Source organism: Podarcis muralis, chromosome 9 (genome assembly GCF_964188315.1).
Source record: "Podarcis muralis chromosome 9, rPodMur119.hap1.1, whole genome shotgun sequence".
NCBI lineage: Eukaryota > Metazoa > Chordata > Lepidosauria > Squamata > Lacertidae > Podarcis > Podarcis muralis.
Window position 1 is genome coordinate 29019630 of NC_135663.1, and position 17002 is coordinate 29036631.

The following is a 17002-nucleotide window of genomic DNA, read 5'->3' on the forward strand; positions in this document are numbered from 1 at the left end:
GTTGTGGACAGAAACTCCCACCAGTTGTAGTCTGGAGGGTACCAGGATTGGCAAATATAGGAAAGCAGGAAGCCGCCTTCTGTGGAGTCAGACCATTGGTTCATCTTGCTCTGTAGCATACACACTGAATTGGCCTCAGCTCTCCAAGGTTTTAGGCAGAGGTCCTTCCCAGCCCACCTTGGAGATCGGGAGATGCTCTGCCACTAAGCTATACCTTTCCCCTAAGAAGCCCTTAAACATGCTCTGCTCTGGCTACATTACTTTAGCTGTAGAGCTAAAACTAAATATAATTAATGCATTATTCCGTAATGGAGGGTGTGTGTGTGTGTGTGTGTGTGTGTGTGTGTGTGTGTGTGTGTAGCCCTCCCCTCCCACCCCCACTGATGATTCCAACCTCACCAGTTTCTCACAATTTGTCTCGCTAGGATTTAGGTGACTAAATATTTGCTGGGTCAGATGTTTGGCAGCAAAACATTAAAAGGCAGGTGCTGACACTAAGAAAAGAAAAGCACCCTGAGGCTGCAAAAATGTCTGCATTTCTCCTCCCCTCCCCTTTTTTACTCCAAGTAGCTGGCATATATTCATCTCTGTTTTCATGAACTCTAATGATAATGAGTTAAGCTTCACAAATGGAAGACGAAACCCTCATAATTAGTTTAGCTGAAGTGTTGAAAGGAATGAAATGGGGTTTGTTGGCTCTAACATTGGATACACAGAGGCCTGTCTGTTTGGTGCATTCACGACACAATCCTGAGTCTGGGGTGCTCTTCCCACAAACACTGGTCACCTGCTGAGAGCCTGAATTGAATTAGGTTACATTATAATTGGATTTTCCTAAGGCGCTGCATTAGCATTTTCCATGATCTCACCCTTATTAGCCAAATCACTAATCAGGAATAGCACAGTTACACTGCCTGTTAGTTAAATTATCTGCTGCTATAGTAGCTATTTAAGCCAACTTCCAACCCATGCATAGAGACCAATCTTTCCCATCTTCCTTTAGAGGGAATTCACATTATTCTCTCACGGCTGAAAATGCAATAAATATATTATATATATATATATATATATATATATATATATATATATATATACTCTGGAGAATTGTAAGTTTTAAGGCTTGTTGTACAGGTTCCATTATACGGTGTGATAGGGTCAGGGTGATTTGTCTCCTTGATATATGAATGTAAAAATGAAGCTGTTCAGGGAATCGGTTTAATTGCAAAGAAATCCCTAACCATGAATTGTATTCCATTGTGGTTCAAATACTTAACACACCTAATCCTTTAAGATTATTCTTTTAATGCTACCATCTCCATCCATTAACTGGAAATCAAATGACTTTAAAAAAATATATTAAAGTGGCAATTATGTCAGTACATAATACACAGGGAAAGTAGATGTGTCTTCCACAACTGATTGACAAGTCTACTATAGGGCGCTTGGTGGAGTCTAGAAGGATATTGCTGCATAAAGTTAGATACAGACATAGAGAAATTCCTGATTTGATAAGATGGTCCACTGGCTATCTGGCCAATACAGTGTCTGAGACCAACTATGCTAGAAGTCTAAGCTCTGATAGAATCTTGCAGGGACTACCCCATTAGGAGAAGGAAAGGTAATGCTGTAAGAAGATTAAAATCTGCAGTATTTTCTCAAACATCTGCCATGCTTGTTTCTTTCACATTTTAAAATGCAATTACATTTAGGTGCATTACATTTGTTCTCAAATTGTATGTCAGGGGAAATTATGTTTAATGTTATTAAAGTGGGTAAAACAAAGCTGAGGCACAATCCCAGCACCCAGTTTTGCGTGCTTAAGTCACATTTAAATCATTTCAGGGGTTAAACATGCCAAACTCTGTTCTGGCCTTAATCTTCAGCTCAAAATATTACAGTAATTCTAGAAATATTTCATTCACACGTATATGCATATACATGTATATCACCGATATGGTTTTAATTCTGTATCATACATTCAGATTTCCATCTGCATTCAGTGTAAATGCAAGCAAGTTCAGGATGTGTGTGCATTTTTGTTCTCTTTTTAACCATAGATTTTAATTCTGGCAATAGAAGGCAAGTTATTATTGAGTATTTAGGTTGCAATATTGAACGTTACAAGTAGCTATACAGATATGGATGAGACTGTTCTGAATAATTGGCTTGAGGACACAGCAAGTATTGTCACAATCAATACAGCCCAACACGACTACTGACCATTATAAACGGTTGATGGATTGCTACTGACCCACCAAATCAATTGCTGCCCAATAGCCCTCTAAGGTGGCCCAGCAGGACTTCTATGAAACACATTTGTTCTTCTGTCTGCAAAGGGTTGCCTAAGTACAGAGACTGTTAATCCTCCAGCAAAGCAACAGTGCGTGTCTGGTTGGCTACGTTTGAAGTGGTGGATCACACACTGTGCAAGCCAGTTTAGCAGACTAACATACTCAAAGAGATGCACTGTAGAATTCAGAATGACAACGAGATGATTCTTAAACTAAAAATGGGGATTGAGACGCAGCCTGACCAAATAGTAGTAAAACCAAATAGAAACATTTGCTGCAGCAGCCAGTGAGGCAGGTTGCTCACAAAAATGCTGGATTGCCATGTGGTGGCCATAGAATCTTACAGTGAGTAGGAAGTTTAGAGGTCATCTGCTGCGACTCCCTAGCTCAGGGCAGGAATCGGACTATTAAAGCAGATCTACAACATAGAGGGCAACATATAAAAAAGAACCGCCACTTGCTTTACTTTTAGGCACTGAGTGACAGTGAAGGGGGGGGGGGTACTACAGTCAACCCTGACCAAATACAAGGTTATAGACCACACAGTAAGCTCCATGTGGATGGGACAAGCATCCCATTAGCCACATTTTATATGCACAACTCTGCTTGCAATACCTCACAGCTCCTCTGGTGCCCAATGGTAAGGACACAATTGCCCTCTCCTTGATCCGCATACAGACATTTTGCCTTGCAAACCACCATAGCACCACTCACTTGCACATTTCCTAAAACCCTTCAGACATTTATTTATAATTGAACAGTTGCAACTGGTTTGGTACAGTCTATTTTAAAAGAAAGGTGTGGGGGGTGGGGCGGGGAGAAAGTCTTTCCACAACAACAACTATAGCTGGAAGTGAATCTGTCTCTTTGCCACTGTCATAGAAATCTCCCATTGTGTGTATGTTATATAATGGTATATCATATAAAACAGAGTGCAATAGGACAAGAAAATGTAACGGCAGTTACAGGCGATGTCAGGATGGCTCTTTGTCTTTGCTTTGGTTCGTTCTCTTCGTATGGTACAAGTGGGAACCTTCGTTTTCTGAGGAGGCATCTATGAATAAATGGATACATATGTGAAAGAAAATTATACATCTTCAGTTCTCCAGCTTCACTGTCTTAATACGTATACCCTGAGCTGAATTTTTCCCCAGGACTAAAAAACATTAATAAACTAATATTATGCTATAACAACAACATGAATCATTAATATTCTAAAATAAACCAAAAAGAGAAACAAGGACACATTGGCTCGAATCCAGACTAAGTCAATCATGAAATGAAAAAGCAAAGTCTCAAAATGGAGCATATTGGTTAGTTTAAAGCCCAAAGCATCTTGGGTCAAGAGACCAGTTTCTTCAGAAAAACACCAACAGTCTTACATGCTAAATAGGCTTCTTGTACTGGTGCCTTCACCCCCTCCTCTTCTCAGTTTGTGATACATTAGACAGTTGGGAGCAGAGTTAATCCTGTTCTAGAAACTCAGAAATCTCTTTTATAATCCTGGTTGGACTGTCCATTTATTTCACATATTGTGGCTGCTTATATCAGCCAAGGATGAGGAAACACTGCCGTAAAGGAATAATATCCCACAGCCATGTCACACAAGCAAAATGGATCTGTGCAATGCAAGCCATTGGTGGCAGTTTGCCAGGCTTCTATTGACCGAGGCGGAAAAGGAAACACTAAATAACCTATGGCATTTTTAAGGTGAATAACAGTTACAAAAGTACAGTGCCAGGTTAGCATACAAACAAAACCTAAGCCCTATCCAAACCACATTCAAAGCGAGAATTGGAATGGGATAATTAGTGAATCAATACTGTACATTCACATTGCTCCTCCTGTCCAGAGGCATTTAACTAATTCCTCTGGGCTGTTGCAGACAGAACACTAGTCACATTGCATGACTTGCTCACTTGCATTCTAGAGACTTCATTCATTGTGTAGATGGTTAAGTAGACACCTTACGTGCCATTGCTGCTGAACTTGGAAAAGAGCAGTACAGATGCAGGGGGCAGACACAAAAGAGAGAAGGAACAGAAAGGTAGAGCTGAAAAGGGGGTTCTATGGGATATAGAAGTAAAGTATGGGATACAGAAAGAGAAAACAGAGGGGCAATGTAGACTGAGGTGCAGAGAGAAGCATGGTGCTGCAGGGAGTAGAGAGAGAAAGTGATTGAGTAGAGGGGAGGGGAGGGGAGCAGATGGGGGAGGAAGGAAACACAAGCACAACACATGAGAGAGATAAATAACACTTCCAGGCTGTCACTATTTTGGGATTTGATTCAAAAAACATACCAGGAAAATTTAGGTTGCATAATTGAAGTTGATTAGGCACTCTTGTGCAAAAACCCTCCCACTTTCCCCCAGAATCGAACTTTTTGCAGTGAGGAATGAGGTCGTGGTAGAGCATTGAAAAATGTGGGATAACAATGGCTTGATGCAACAATGTGTACACTCCCCACAAACAAATGGTAACAAATGCTCAATAAACATGACATCTGGGTGTGACCAAAGACATGGTGAGCTCTATGGAGTACAGAGGAAGAAGAAAGATAGTGATCACGTTTTTTAAGAAAGGGAGAGCACAGAAGAGGAAAGGTTAAAAGAGAAATGGGTACAGAGAATCCACTAGTGACACAGAGACAGAAGGGGAAGCAAACTGTGAGGAAAGAACAAGGAGGGTTGAAAAATGGCTTTTCATCTAAAGTAGTGATGAGTTAATAGAAATGTAAAAGTGATTGAGTTGTGTGTGCCCCTAGTATAGAGAGAGCTATCAGTTATTTAATGATGAGAGAAATACATTTTGCAAATACTCAAGAGACCCTCTTGCCTTTACTGCTTCAGGCTTAGAACCAAGTCCTGAAAAGCAAAATTGTTCCTAGGGCTGCATTCAGAGCTTTAACAGCACAGCTCTCATTTAGTTAAAGACAGTTGAAGACTTGGTTGTTGTTTAGTCGCTTAGTCATGTCCGACTCTTCGTGACCCCATGGACCAGAGCACGCCAGGCACTTCTGTCTTCCACTCTCTCCCACAGTTTGGTCAGACTCATGTTTGTAGCTTCGAGAACACTGTCCAACCATCTCGTCCTCTGTCATCCCCTTCTCCTTGTGCCCTCAATCTTTCCCAACATCAGGGTCTTTTCCAGGGAGTCTTCTCTTCTCATGAGGTAGCCAAAGTATTGGAGCCACAGCTTCACGATCTGTCCTTCCAGTGAGTTGAAGACTAGAGTACTGCATATATGGATTCCTTGGCCCTCAGAGTATCTGGTTTCACTTGAACCCAGTTGGTACTGGCTTATTTTGAAGTATCTTTTTAAGAGAGTAGGACTGGGAAGGGAGGATTGGCACAGGATCACAGCTGCAAGTGAAGGTACAGCTCCCATGCTAAAAACATCTACCATGAATTAGGGCTCATTGAATTCAGTGGGACTTGCTTGAAAAAAATGTTCAGGATATTAGGATCAGGCTTCAACTATGGAGGGGAGAAGAATTTAAATATTCATTTCAATTCACATTTAAAAGTGATCCTACCAAAAAACTGGAAAGAACAAAATTGACATTTGATCTACAGTATCCCTAGCTGCAACAAATCTTTGTTGCTGTCCTCAGATCCAGATACATTTGGAACACTGGCAAAGTGAGAAACAGATGAGAGAACGATGGGGAAAAGGCTAGTCTTTACTTAGCAGCAATTGCAACTGTTTCAATTTAAAAGGTTAAGTAAATCAAACACTCACAACTTCAACTCTTTCAAGGTTGTGGCATCTATATTAGTGAACAAATAGCATGGAACTAATTTTGTCTCCCCTCTCCAGATAATGGATGAGAAGGCAAAGGTTTTCCATATGTTAAATGAATGCCTCATGAAATCAACGGGGGAAAATACAGCCCATTAACATCTGGGAATTTGAAGTATATTACTAGAATACCAGGATTACCAATGCCATATGCAATTTCAATGCAAACCAGAGAAAGACGTGTTCGTATAAAGATGCTTTGATATCTTCCCTAGGCATCCTCATACCAGATAATCATTATACTTGAAACTTTTTACAACCACCTTGACCATTAACTGTTAAACAGGAAATTAATAAATCTTAGAACATTCAATTCCGAAGGCTGCTTTTCTGAAACCATACTACTGTTTAAACTGAGGGTGCTGTTGTTATTTTTTACTGTTGAGCTTCCTTTTTGAGGCACTTCCTTCAGCAAAACTATGACTCTTACATCAAGGCTATTTCTGAATGAAAAAAAAGTGTGGTATTCAAGGAAGTACAGTTTTAAACACATGGGTGGAATAAAAGTAGATTTAGCAGTGGAAAAGATAATGGATTTAAGTATCAAGCAAGCCTTTTTGTGTTGTTTACTCATTCACTAATGGTTGCTTTTAAACTATTTTGATTCAAAGGGTCTGATCATGGGTTTCTTGGCCCTGGAATAGTATCTAGGAGGAGATAAGGTGTGAGATCAGGGCATGTGCAATTCCTCTCTGGCTCTGGATGGCCACCTCAGGCAGAAATGGATACCTGAGCTGGGAGATAGTTCCTGAGTTTATCTGAAAATCTACTTACCCCTTTACATTGATCTATCTTTGGTTTTATTTATTTATTTATATTTACATCCCACCTTTCCCCCCATAATGGTATTAAAGGTACTGCACCTAGGATTCCCAGGTGGTCTCTCATCCAGGTATGGACCAGACCAAGACTTGCTTTAGCTTCAAGGAAGCAGACAACGTCACATGCCCTGGGGACTTCCAAAGTCAAGGATATCCCACAGACAGCTGTCTTTGCCCCCAACACCATGAGGAGAGTGATGGTCAAGGAAAGTAGTGTGCAAAGCTAAGGCCAAAGTCTAATCTTCCTTTGGATTAAAACCTGGTGGCTAAGCAAGAAGTGTGTCTACCCTTTGTACAGCCCAAGTCATTTTGCTGCCCAGAAGAAGAACAAGGTGGCACCTTCTTTCCATTCCACATGCAGAAAACTGACCACACTGGCAGCTCAGTCTTTCTTTGACAGTGGTGATGAGACAGCAGCACCTGACAGCAGCAAGCAAGCTGAGGGAGTTCAAGGCAAGCCACACAGAGCTGTGTGTCCTATCTTCTAACAGCTTCTCATCTTCTAGCATCTGCTGCCTGAGGCAGTGGCCTCTCTCTGCCTAACAAGAATGCCATCCCTGGGTGCTACCAAGTAAGTGACTGTTTTGAAACCACAGTGACTTGAAGCATATGCCCCTGAAATTTGGTGTTGGCTCTTCTTCGAGGTACCTTTCACCCACTTCTGGTTCAAAGTACAGCAATAAATCAGTATGGAGGACGTAACTCTACTATGGCCACAGCATAATGAAAGCTGCCATCATAACTAATGATGTCAAGGGATAGATCAAGTCTCCCTCCGCTGTCTATTAGGAGCTTGGCATTCATCTTGATTCTTTTTACAGAAGCTGCTGGGAGGCTGTGCCTAATGAGACTAGAAAACTAATTAGTCCCAGCTAAGTTTAATGAAAATCAGGAGGGGAAGATAGGAGTGCGTTGCAACTCTATTGTTGTAGGTTAGATAATGTACAAAGAGCCTCATCAGCTTTCCGGCAACCTAACTTCAATAGCAGATGTGCTGGAAGGAGAAGCTTGTGCTTTATCAGAGGTATCCAATGTGGACTTTGAAATCTCTTTAATCCCTGCCACAAATTTGCACCAACCCTATGATGGTCTATGGGCAATCCCCCCACCTCTTCTTTTTGCTTTCACATCCTGAATATCCTTCCTATACTGCATTGTGACTTTTCTCTTGCACCAATACATCGGTGGCAGTATCTGCAGTTGCCCTAGGACACATGTAGACCCTATCTCTGGAACTAGGAAGAGAAGTGTTTTTATTGCTTACAATTCCAGGAATTGTATTTTCCTGCCATGGCTCAACAATAAAATATATGATCAGATTTGGTGCCCTGTGATCAAACTTTATTGGCTCTTCTTGGATGCACTATATTTATTTTGAAGGAAGATCCTGTTGGCTTATGTTGATCTTCCATTCTTCACCTCAACTTAAAAGAAAAATCAAAATTCTTTTACTGAATTTTGAATCAGAATTCACCTGTGGAAATAAATATGTGCACATGTATATTATATTATATTACGTAATCCAGCTATGGAACCAAAGTTATCTGGTAAGAGGACAGCTGGAGTGAACTTTAAAGGTCCCGCTACACACTTGAAATAATACATTTGCAACGTCAGAACTGCTCCTTAGCTCTTCTGATTTTCCCCATTTGTAATCCCACTCCTAACTCACTAGGCTTGTATAGGCAAAATAAGTCACTAATGCCCTTGAAAAGATGTGTTTAGAGGAGAGATTAGTGGTATCCCTTCATCTGCGCACTGTGAGCTATATACTAGCCTTAAATAATAAAAAAAATGACACACAGTCAAATATTTAGCAATAAGACACCCAGTCATTGAATTAAGGTTTTCATGGAATAACTGTGGTTCCCAAATACAAGTGCTGGGGGAACCAATCTTATTGTATGCCCCCCACTAAATGGACTTTTGGAAGCAAAACTGACATTGCTTGCCAGAATCACAAGGATGCAAAGAAAGCCCTGAGCAATAAAACCTCTTTCCCAGAGAATTTTTTTATTATTAAAAGTAGGTTCAGGGAAAAGCTCCAGCCCAATTTTTAAGCTGTCTCGTCAATTTTGCACAGTTGGAAAAGGAAGGAAATCATACTATCCCACCTGCCAAAATAAGCTGACACTCAACACTCTTGTCCTTTGTTCCTGAATCCTTTGCCTCCTCCCCCCAAAAGGAAGCCATTGTCAAGGAAGGATGACCACTAGCTAGGCTAAAAGAAAGCCAGTTAACTTTTAGATCTGGTACCCAGCAAAATATATGTGCAGAAAGGATAATGCAGGCTAAGGAAAGAGTGGGTGAGAGGTATAAGTAAGCATGACTCAATAGAAACCACACTTATGATACCAGTATCCTCTTGCCCTTTGTTTGAACCCACCTCTCTCACCCACAAACAGATCCCATAGATCTTTCTCCACATTTCTCTATTTTTCAGCTGCATAGGCAGCACACATTTAAAGCACAATACTTCCCCCAGAGAATCCTGGGAACCATAGCTTGTCAAGGGTGCTGAGAACTGTAGCTTTGTGGGTCCCAGAATTGTTGGGGGGAAACAATGTACTTCAGATGTGTAGCATGTAAGGTAAAGGTAAAGGGACCCCTGGCCATTAGGTCCAGTCGTGACCGATGCTGGGGTTGCGGTGCTCATCTCGCTTTATTGGCCGAGGGAGCTGGCGTACAGCTTCCGGGTCATGTGGCCAGCATGACTAAGCCGCTTCTGGTGAACCAGAGCAGTGCACGGAAACGCCGTTTACCTTCCTGCCGGAGCGGTACCTATTTATCTACTTGCACTTTGACGTGCTTTCGAACTGCTAGGTTGGCAGGAGCAGGGACCGAACAAAGGGAGCTCACTCCGCCATGGGGATTCGAACTGCCAACCTTCTGATCGGCAAGTCCTGGGCTCTGTGGTTTAACCCACAGTGCCACCCGCGTCCCTGAGTGTAGCATGTATGCGGCCTTTATTTCACACACCGTTGCAGGAAAGGTGGAAGACAACAAGTGGGGAAACCTCTTTCAACATATCTAGATTTCCTGTTCAAAATCTCTCCCCTAACCCTGCCTGGTGAATAAGAACACCCTACTATATGCTAATAAAAAAAAAATAGTAAAAGAATGGAAAAATATACAATGTCCAGACACTCCCATGATTGCTATGGAAGGCAGCCAGTTCCTAGCAGCTGTGTGCAAAGACTGTCTAGGCTGTAGGGATCAGAAGGGAGTGACACAGACACCCTGTCCCCCACATCCTAGCCACCAGGATGTGCCTGGGCTTGTCTCTTTATGACGCAGTAGCCTAAAGTAGGAAGGCAGGAGGAAGATGAAGGGAATGGACCAGGGAGAGCACTTTTATGGCTTGCATTCATCAGCATGCCTTAAAAGAACCCCCATAGCATGACACTGTCTGCTACCCAAAGCCATGGAAATGCCTTTGAGTTAATATCCTGCATATGTGAAGGGCAGCAAGTGGATAGCATGCATCATTAGAGAAGAGGAGGAAATAATGGTGCTTTAAAAAAAAAAGAACTTTTAAGTGGTTGTTAAATTGTCTCCATAGCCTAAAGCTGGAGACAGCTAATGCTCACTCCTACACTTTCTGCTGGGAGGATGTGTGCTGTATTTAATTTCTGGATTTTATTAAAACACTTGTTTCGAGTGGGCCATGAGCTGAGTACATGGATAACTACTGATAATATCTTAACATGAAACCTTAGCTTGACTGTTCCTGCCTCGCTAGCCACCATCCTGATCCGAGTTTTGCTGCCTCTCCCTGCCCAAATGAGTAGTGCGGAGAGTCAAAATACCTCTGTAGCCACAGCAATTGTCACTGTGGAACAGTGATACATGCATGGATAACACACAGACACACACACTTCTTTCAAATCATGTTCCTCATGTTCCTAGCAATTCTTTGAAGTCTGCCCCCTTGTGTGCTTCTGATAAGAAAACAGAATATGCATCAAAACCTGAGTTTAGACGCCTCAGTGATTATACTGCTGAAGGAGAGCAGTAGAGATGAAGATTAAATTTGATTTAAACTGTTGTGCAGAGGGGAAAGAACTGCTGCCTTATTCACTCATGCAGCATTTACCACCAATATGCTGCATATGAGCATTCAGATGCTTCTTTCAAAAAGGATTTTTAAGAACAAACTTTTGGAAATCATGCAAAATTAATGACTGACAGTAGGCAGCACATGTTGCCTCTTTTCATACATTGTGATCAGCTGCTGGCTTCGTATTGTAGTTTGCAGTCCAATATTAAACAGTTTCCAAGATTGCAACAGGAAACTGTGGTTTGCCAAATGCAATTAGTTGTCTCTTGTATTGCATAAGAGGAGTGTGTGAGGAGGGGTGCAAATGCACAAGACCTTGTAGGGTTAAACCTTTCCTTCCCAACTTATTCCCAGTGAAATTCACCTCCCCCAAAGCTGATAATACTGCAAGAATCACCTCATCTTGTATACATTAACCTGGACTCTGCAATCGTAATAGAATCATAAAACTGTAGAGCTGGAAGGTACCACAAGGGTCATCTAGTCCAACCCCCTGAAATGCAGTAATCTTTGGCACAATTTAGGGCTCGAACCCACGACCCTGAGATTAAGAGTCTCATGCTCTACCAGCTGAGCTATCCCAGGATAATAATAGCCACCTGAGGCCTTTCTTGTGATTCCTCCATGAGAGGTCCAGAGAGTGGTAACACAAGAACAGGCCTTTTCTGCAGTTGCTCCCCATTTGTGCAATGCTCTCTCTAGGGAGATTCAGCTGGAACCTTCATTATACATCTTTAGATGCCCAGTGAAAACTTTCCTCTTCTATGCCCTTTTAAATATGTCTGGGGGGGGGTATTGGTTTGTTTTGTTCTTATTCTTGTTTTTATTATGTATTTTCTGGTTTTATTTTGTATTTTTATGCTGTGAACTGCCCTGATATCCCCTGATGGTATAAAAATTTAATAAGTAATAATAAATAATAGTAATACCTCCAGGAGGAAAATTCAAATGGTACCAGTGAAACCATCCTCTCAGAAACTAATAGCAGCGTCAAGGGATGGGAGTGAGACTACAGTAGGGGAGAAAAGGAAAGTTCTGATCCTGCTCATCCTCTGCACCTGCTAATGTAATTTCCAATGAACTATTTTAAATACTAAGTGAAAAGTTTAGTGTATTGTGGCCCTGAAAAGTTGCTAAATCTAGGTTATTCCCTTTTCCAAATCAGAACTCCTTGTTTACTTCTAACTAAGCCCTTTTCCTCACCCCTTTGGATTGTTCACAACTTGGTTCATCTCTGTATGCCAAAGATAACAATTCTAAGGGGGCTTTCAAAGGGAGGCTTAATATTGCAAATGGATTGTTCGTGTATTGCGAATGGCTTTTTGGCAACAGAGTGTTGTTGTTTTAAAATGCTGGGTTTTTAATGGACAGGGCAAATCTGGATTAAATTGGGGGAGGGAGGATATACAAGTTGCCATTTTGCTGTCAATGTTGTGAAAAACTTGCATGCATTAGCATCACAGATTCCACAATAACTACCCCTCTATAAGTACACCTTTTTACTTTGTCACTTATTCCAAGATTTTCTCCCCTTTCTTCAGGCTCTCATTTGCAGATTGAACATGTAAACAAATCAAAACATTGAAGGAAATTTCATGCACTTTCCAAATGCCTTTTCCCAAAGCTGAAGATTGCTTTTCCTTGTCAAAGTCATGTGTTTCCCCGGGGACAGCTGGCCCCCCAAACCACAACAACAACTTTATAAACTGAAGCTTTTAAGCACTTAAAGGCTTCAATGCATGCAGCCAGCCAACTTGATCTCCTAGGTTAGCTGGCTCAGCAAGGCTAAGCTTTACGCTCTCAAGTTATTAAGTACTTATAAGGGCTGCAGAGTTTTCATATGGAGAGCTTACCAAGCAATCTTACGGCTAACCAATTCATGGCTTGTAAGGAGCTTTAGTTCTAAGAACAACAGGCAGTTTTCTGGATATCTCATGCTTCATTTGTGAAACAATCTGCAAGGGACTGTTGTAAAATTCTGAGCAAGTGGGACTCATCAAAATACATTTGCACAAGGTCACAGAAGGGTTTGGAAGTGCATAAAATTTCACTTTCTACACATTGGGGTATTGCACCGACATCCTTTCCATGACAGTCTGTGCCTCTATAAGGAATCGCGCTCCAGTATCTTTTAGCCATGCAGTCTTCACAATTGGATTTCCATTATCAAAGTGAGAGATCTGGCAATCCTAAGGCTATCTAATGTCTGCAGTACAAAATTGTGCATGGCTCTAATCCCATCTTCTCTCTCCATTTGCTGTCCTATAAGCAACTCAAAATAAATGCCTCTTGTGCCTTCTAGTATGGAACCTACTTTTGCAATTCTCAGACTTAAATGACTCTGATACACCCCAACCCCACAACTAGTTCAGTATGATCCCAACAAGCCTACAAATGTCCCAAACTACAAATCCATTTGTTCTGCCCATGACAGTTGCTTAGGCTTCCTGCATTTCTTCCTGCTCTGATAGGATGAGGGACAGGAAAATATGCCCTTCACACTCACAGAAGAGGTGGGTTACTATCAGTCTAGCATGTTCTACTTTCAACTGTATGGACCAACAGATGCCTAATGCAGCTGCCACCCTCCGCCAAATGATAGGGCTTGCTTTGCTGGGAGGCAATACCAAGTAAAGAAGGACTGGCATGCAAATGAACAGTAGTGAGCAGGTGATGGCCTGTTATGGGGAGAGTCCACTGGAAGAATCTAGCTCGTGTGCCACACCACACACCCCACTCCATCTGAACCTGGAATCCATGCTGATTGGGATTTTTTATCAGTTAATGCGCAACTAGCTTACATTAACTGTTAATACTCCATGTTGAAAGAGCCTGAATTCTTGTTCAAGAATGTAAGTGGTTCCTGTATATGACCAAACTCCACCTAATTCAGTATTCCTTGCAAGCATCCCAGCAACCACCAAGCATTAGCTGGCCCACCATAAAGTGGCCAAGGGTTTATTGGTGGACCAAATTCTACTTCTGCCCACCTCTACCATACAGCCTCTGAAAGAAAAACATTTTCCTTCTCCAGGGGTGCTTACAACAAACAGGAAAGAATAGGAAAGGAATGTGCAAACAGAGGAAAATGTATTAAGATAGTGTGCAAATGCTTCAGAACTAATTGTACTGTTACTTGACAAACAAACAAATAAATTACGTTGCCCAGCAGCTTCAGCTTAGCCTAAGAGAAGCCAGAGTGATTTGTGTTTCTAGGGAAAACATGTTCCTATTCTATAAGGTTGAGCTGAGGCTGAACCAGCTACGCACTTGAAAATGCGGCAAATAGAATTGGGTAAGATATATTGGAAAGTGTTTTCTCCAGGATTTTGGGGGACCCGCAGATATGACATCATCCGTGGGTCCCTTAAACCAGAAGAGTTGAGGTGTGTGGACTAATAATTATCTTGCATGGCCTTTGAACTTATTTGGTGTGAAGACAGAATGGTGGCAGTGTTAGGGTAGCAAAGTCTTAGCTAGATTTGACGTCAGCCACTGTCCTCTCTACTGGCTGTAGGAAAGGCCCACAGTGGCTAGACTGAGCTCCTTAGAGACCATATATTAGATGCACCATTTGCTCAACTGTCAACCAAGTTATGAATTGAGCACCGCAATTCCAATATCCTTCATTTTTCTTAGGTGTTCAGTAAGGGATTTATATGATTCTTTAAGGCATGTTTTAAAGTAGCTTGGCAATACCAAAAGCTGTACACAAATGCATTATATTTAGAATTCACAGCCTTGGCTGCATGCATGTAGTGTAGTTGTACAAAATAGAGCTGTATACAAATCACACACTGGGTACTTATGAAAGTTTACTACTGATCAATGAGAGAGAGAGAGAGAGAGAGAGAGAGAGAGAGACCCCATTAAAAAGGAACTCTTAAAAAGTGTGTTCAGTACAGCTGTTGCCTTACCATTTGCCTTGTGCGGCACATCTGGCGGAAACCGGTCGGGAACATACCATTGATAGTCTGGCTGCGCAGAACAATAAAACATTATTACAGCAATATGGACTTCATAGACACTTCAAACAAAAGAATAGCAGCATGGTAAATATAATTATACTGTGAAGCCTTTCATTAGTCATACCAAAGTAATTTACCCCCAAAATCTCCTTCTTATTTTGATCAAATAATTTTTTTTCTGATTAAGTTCTTCAGCTGTTTTTTTCTTCTTTTTCTTTTTATTGCTGTGTCTTTTGGATGGTGAGCACAATATTAAAGAGTTGTGTGAAACCTCCTAGATCCCACAAATCAAAACAAACTTTATTAACATTAACAAACCAGATTTCCGAGAGCCTCATGAACCTTGAAAAAGAGCAGGAGAAGACAGGGTGAGATGGAATGCACCTGATTCTATCATAAACAGTTAGGTCTCTAACTACAGTCAATGTCAGCTGTTAAGAGGCTAAGAGAAACCTGGTGTGCATCAACATGACAGGTGAACGTGTTCCAAAGGGAACTTGTTCGCAGTTTGCTAGGATTCTTTTAAAACCCTGGTGACCTCACAAAACAGAATTCTAATCTCCCACTCTAATGGCAGCAGGTCAGCATTTGAACTTTAAAATGATTTTTTTTGGGTGGAGGAAATATTATTATAAGGGGGAAAATAGCTTTTTACAAAAACATGCAACATTTCTCCTATGCAACATTTCTCCTATGCAGAAAACTTCTTTTGAGATGGGGTAGGCGGAATGATCCTGGTTGCTTAACCATGGTTAGGCAATCAATAGCAGGCCACAAAAGGCCCACCTCTCTCTCTTATGGAACACCAGTTTCCGCTCAGGTTCTAACTATTGTAAACTATTACACCTGAAGTGGTGTTACTTTTGTGGTTATGGAAGGCGAGGGCTCCAGAACATGAAACAATGGTTTAAATGGGGTTTCAGTTCCCGGATGGAGAAGTAACCACAATTAGGTAACACTGCTGCAGATATAATGGTTAATGTAACTGGGTTGTTGATGTAATACTTAAGTGATTGGGAGTTTTATGACCTGGCTCAAATGCAATAGCATAGTATTATGTGCATGAGCCTTCTCCCCATTTCTCCAGCACACTCACAATAGGGAGATCAGAAGCATCCGCTTCCATGTTTAGATACCTGCAGGTTGTCATTTCATCTGGGAACTGGGAAGGAATCACAGTTAATTTTAACTATGGATATCTAAACAAGCCAGAAACCAGGGTTTGATATCTCTTTGGACAAGCCCTAATTTAAACAAATCACAGCTTTTCCCAGAACGAATGCTCCATAAACAGGGTGTCTGGAGGAGACCTTATTGAGATGTTTTACAAGGAGAAAAAATGGAGTCAAATCCAACCTTGCTTTTTGGATCTTTGCACTGGCATGGAGAAGTGGTCACACCTACATGGCGAACCACTGAATTCCAGCAGCTTGCTATCAAATAAACCATGTTACACAAGCACCTTAAACTTAATTTTAAAAAGGGTATTATATAACAGGGCTAGATGGCCCAAAAGGGTATTATATAACAGGGCTAGATGGCCCAATTGTCTAACTTAGTTTGTACTATAAATTATATTAAATATCTTATCTCTTAACTTTTTATTTTAAGCCTCTACCCAAAGACATCAGGGCATGGATGGGATAAATATTCAGTGAAACATGCAAAACACTCCCTAGTAAAATAAGCCATACTCAACTACAAACATATGATGTATTCTCAGAGACCCAAACAACAACGTGTGAACACTACTGCAAGGCAGTTAACATAATTTTCACAATTATGATCTTGAAAGTATTCCAAAGGATAAAGAGACATGATTCAAAATCAGACTAAACAAAAGATTTCTCGGATGATTGAAAAGTAAACAGCAAATGTGAGTTAGGGGAGAAAAGGAGTAGAAAGTCAAAATATAACGAAGTATCTGTACTATATTCCATACGCTGAGCCTACACACTCACTCAATTCTAACACTTTTCACATTTGATGACAAATAGCTTGGGAATTATTATTTTTTAAAAAAACCTGCTGGAGCCAGCTACACTTATATAAGAAAACAAT

At 41.1% G+C, this 17002-nt stretch overlaps 1 protein-coding gene across 3 annotated transcripts in view; it reads right to left on the minus strand.

Annotated features, from left to right (window-relative positions):
- Window positions 1-1080: 1080 nt before the first annotated feature.
- Window positions 1081-17002, minus strand: part of TNIP3 (TNFAIP3 interacting protein 3) — a 64418-nt gene continuing 48496 nt past the window's right edge. For all 3 annotated transcript variants that reach the window (XM_077934011.1, XM_077934010.1, XM_028745017.2), the window contains 2 exons: window positions 14891-14951; window positions 1081-3345 (listed from right to left, as the gene is read on the minus strand). In XM_077934011.1, coding sequence (XP_077790137.1) covers window positions 3266-3345; window positions 14891-14951 — 141 coding nt within the window. In that variant the 3' untranslated portion in view covers window positions 1081-3265. The remainder of the gene's footprint in view (window positions 3346-14890; window positions 14952-17002) is intronic.